This window comes from Antrostomus carolinensis, unplaced genomic scaffold (genome assembly GCF_000700745.2).
Source record: "Antrostomus carolinensis isolate BGI_N321 unplaced genomic scaffold, ASM70074v2 scaffold30081, whole genome shotgun sequence".
Classification (NCBI taxonomy): Eukaryota; Metazoa; Chordata; class Aves; order Caprimulgiformes; family Caprimulgidae; genus Antrostomus; species Antrostomus carolinensis.
In genome coordinates this window covers 1-3,892 of record NW_010292481.1, presented here as the reverse complement: position 1 = coordinate 3,892, position 3,892 = coordinate 1, and the positions used below count along the sequence as shown (strand labels likewise).

Sequence of the window (3,892 nt, the reverse complement as noted above, 5' to 3'; positions counted from 1 at the left end):
ACATTCCCCCACAGCCAAATTATCTCCTACAAAACAGGGAAGACTAAACTATTTCTAGAAAGAAAAAATGCGGGTAAAAATACTAATAAAAATTTGGTGGTTCTTTGTATGCAAGAGGAACAAAATAGAACAGTTGTGATAAAGGTTTGCAAGTCACTTGTGTTTCTTTTTAAAGATTTAGGCACAGATAGCTAATGCACCACATTAACTATTCTGTATCTCCCCCTACCTGAGAACAGATTGTATTGTTAAAAAGCTCCCTCCCATCCAGAACTGGCTGTCCTAAACTTTAGTATTTCTTTTATTGCCAACGACTAAAAACAACAGAAGGAAGAGATGAAATGTTCAAAGTAGATGTTTCCTATATATGTATTCCAATATTACCAGGTGCTAAAGTTACTCTCATTACCCATGTTAAGTGGACAAGCAAAATGCTTCCAAATCAACTATAACCTGGAATTTAACAGGGTTGAATGTTGAGAGAAAGTCTGTTCACTGATAATTAAAGACAATCTTTTTGGAAGGTAGTAAGTACAAGTACCTTGTTAATGCCACTTACTAAAAAATTGGGACACAGTAATGGCTAAGTGCACAAGACAATTTCTGAACTTACTTTAAAAAAATTGTCTTGTAATGACAGTAATTACAACAAGGTTGAATCAACGAAATTTTTTTTTGCAGGTTCTGCATTAGGTTCTGAATTAAGCAGGGCTCAGTTTGTACACTGTTTTACACATGAGATTAAATTCATATCCTTTTTAACAAAATAATTCTTAATCCTTTAAAAACACCAATAAAAAGGTATATGATAATCCAATTTTCAAAACCCCATGTTAAATATATTTTTCCTATTAGGATATAAAAAGGGAAGGAAAAAGTCATATGCCAATATTCTGAACAGTGAGATAATATTTAAGTAGAACCACTAAACACACAACTTTTCTGTAATTGTTCTGACTTTCCTTTTAGCAGCGTACAAGCCAGGGTGTAACCTCTGTTCCTCAGCAGTAAATCAAATTTATTACTTGAAAACCCCCAAAAAGCACCATGCAAGAGCTGATCTATTTCCACTTTAAGTCACATATTAGTGCTATATGATCAGAAGGATGTGAAACACTTGGCAAAGCCTGATAGGTTGTTACTTCTTCATGACTTGGCAATGGAATGACCTGTTCAACCTCTAGAGCGTTTTTGTCAATGAAAATATAGTCCAGACATCCGTGAAACCCACCAACATAGTTTGTATAAGCAGGTTCCCCACAAGCACTTAGCAGTTTGAAAGGATGGCTTAGAGGCATATTGCACCTTTCTTCTTCACCATTTGAGACCCAGTCTTCGTGATCCTCAGCAATGACACCACTGTTAATAAAACTGTAAGTTCCAGATGATGGTGTACTGTTGAAATCTCCGCAGAATATGACTGGTATGCCAGGATACAAGTCACACGCTACGTGCTGGATGTGAGACAAGGCTACAGCGATTTGGATGAGACGGATGTTCCCACCTGAGGATATAAAAACGTATTACTTCAAACACTGCACTGTAGCATTGGGGGAATTTTCCGAGTTGCTCATTTAAGCATATACAAGGCACAGCTCTGAAACTGTAATCTCATTTCAAATTTTCTGTGCACTGCATTTTAGAATAGTTTTCATAAATAAAGAAGCCTTTGGTTTTGGAGAAGCAGACAACGTTTTCATTTACACTTGAACATGCAAGAGCTCTGAACCTTAAACACCCATACTACAGCAGCTTTCTGTTTCATGGCAACCATCCTAATAACGTTCCTGAAAGGCAGAGAACCAAGAGACATCTAATTTAAAGGAGGAAAATATCTTATAAAAGCTTCTGTAGCCCAATTTGGTTGCCCTTCTGACAATACCCCAATATAACTCCTTCAGGTACAACAGGATTGGGAAGCCATGAGCACACACAAAGCTCTCTATGTTTTGTGGTCAGCTCTGCAGGTGAATTGTCTGTAACATGACTTCCCTTATTTTCAGCTGCATTCTACTGATTCCTGGGCAGACTAGAACAATCTTACTCTAAGGAAAATAAATAAATAACCAGACTTAGTAGCCTGGCTAGATTAATGTAGATAAGAATCAAGGCAGGAAACTCTCAGTTTCAGAAGGTTATAGCTGCAAAAGAATGGGGGGAAATCTATTCTCCCTAGGAAGGACAAAAACCTGTACAAACCCAGTTATCCTACATACAGGAACATGACAAAATTACCTTTTGGATGCCAGTATAGGTGGGTATTAGCTACACAAATCTTCCTGGAAGGGTCAGTTGTAGACTGAAGAACTGAAACCTTAAAAAGAAAAAGCAATCTTTGGTAAGTCTTAAATAGAGGTTATGTATTTTTAAAAATGCAATAGTTAGCTTATGCTTTTATGGTCCAGTTCAAAGAATCTGATGCTTGTAACTAGTGAACAGTACAGCTCCTAAGTTGAGGCTATTTATCTTCTATATAAGGTCTGGGTATCAGCCAATATATTACCACTACATCCAGGTATTTGACAAACATTCTTTTGTCTGTAAGTGTCTGGTTTGGCTGTATTTTTTCCTTCAACCCATTCCATATTTTTTCATAAGATGTTGCTGTACCATTCTTTACTTTCCTTTTCTATTCTCCCACCTCTGCAACAGAATTTGAGCTTAGCTCTGGTTTTAGCAAGCAAATTGCAGCACTGAATAATTGTTAAAGTGAATGTAAATTTAGAGGTGTCTTCAGTTAAGACAAAGACAGCTTGTTAGTCCTACTCAGTCCACGAGGAGGAAGCTTTTAGCAATCAGTGTTTTTTAAATTCCTGACACAGGCCTAGATCTTGCATGTTTGTGCTTACATGACAGCTCTGCTGGCAGACCCACTGGCATCAGCAAGCTCACAAACCCGTCCAACCTTACTTCTCTCCATACTGCCACTTTGTAAAGTGGCATTATTAAAGCAAGCCAAATTAACTTAATCTCATTTACAACTTATTTACAAGATTTAAGCTTTATCAAATACATATTCTGACATATGAGAGCAGGTAGTGAAAAACTTAGCAGCTAATACCACCTGGCCCAGAACCTCAACAGCTGTCTTCAACTTAAAATGAACAAAATAATTTTGCCTTTTTTTAACCAAATTTTGGTAATTCCATATATCCAGTTCAGTAAAGTCTCAATATTTTGTTCTTCTTCCTATGTTGCTCTTCTGCTCTGTTTACGACCCTAGCTAACAGAGACCATAGCACTGTTCTAGGTTTCAGACTGTCAACCCTTTGCCTCCCTTATCCTGTGGTTTGATGCTCAGCAAACCGAGCTTGGCTGCACCTGCCTGGAGACAGTGGGAAGGGAAGAGGAGAGGGGGAAGAGGAAGAATGCACACAGAAGCTGGTACCTGCAGCACAGATGACCTCTGCTGCACCTTCTCCTGCACCAAGGGGTACTTGGCCAGCTTATCACACAGCTCCTTGTGCAGCGGGTCCGAGAGCAGGGCTTCGCTGAAGGCTATGTCGTGCTGGCTAAGGAGGCTGAACTTGCCCCTGCGGTAGAAAGTGGCCAGGCCTTCGTGCTGCTTCTCCTTGATCCTGAAGAGCCCTTCGAGTCCAAACGCATCTAGGGCTGGAGCCAGGCTGTCCACGAAGACGGACTTATCCACTTCTTGCAAGCAGATGAGGTCGGCGCTGTAGCCGGCCAGCTCTTTCTTGAGCAGGTTCTGCCGGTAGTCGAGATCCAGGGCGTACGGGGCGCAGTAGGGGTAGAGCACGGTGCGGGAGAACTCCGTCTGGGCGTAGGTGTCGGCCAGGATGTTGTAGGAGACGGTGCGAACGGAGCCCTCGCCGCAGACCTTCTTGGTGTAGAGGTGCCGGGAGTCGAAGGTGCAGGCGCCGGGGCCGGCCTC

The 3,892-nt window shown here is 40.9% G+C and overlaps 1 protein-coding gene across 1 annotated transcript; it reads right to left on the bottom strand.

Moving 5' to 3' along the window:
- Positions 1-990: 990 nt before the first annotated feature.
- On the bottom strand, positions 991-3,886 carry PDE12 (phosphodiesterase 12; the record flags this gene model as incomplete). Its single annotated transcript, XM_010176985.2, has 3 exons — positions 991-1,504; positions 2,236-2,314; positions 3,389-3,886. Coding segments are annotated over 3 exons (1,020 nt in total), but the record flags the coding sequence as incomplete, so codon positions are not given.
- Between the last annotated feature and the right edge of the window lie 6 nt (positions 3,887-3,892).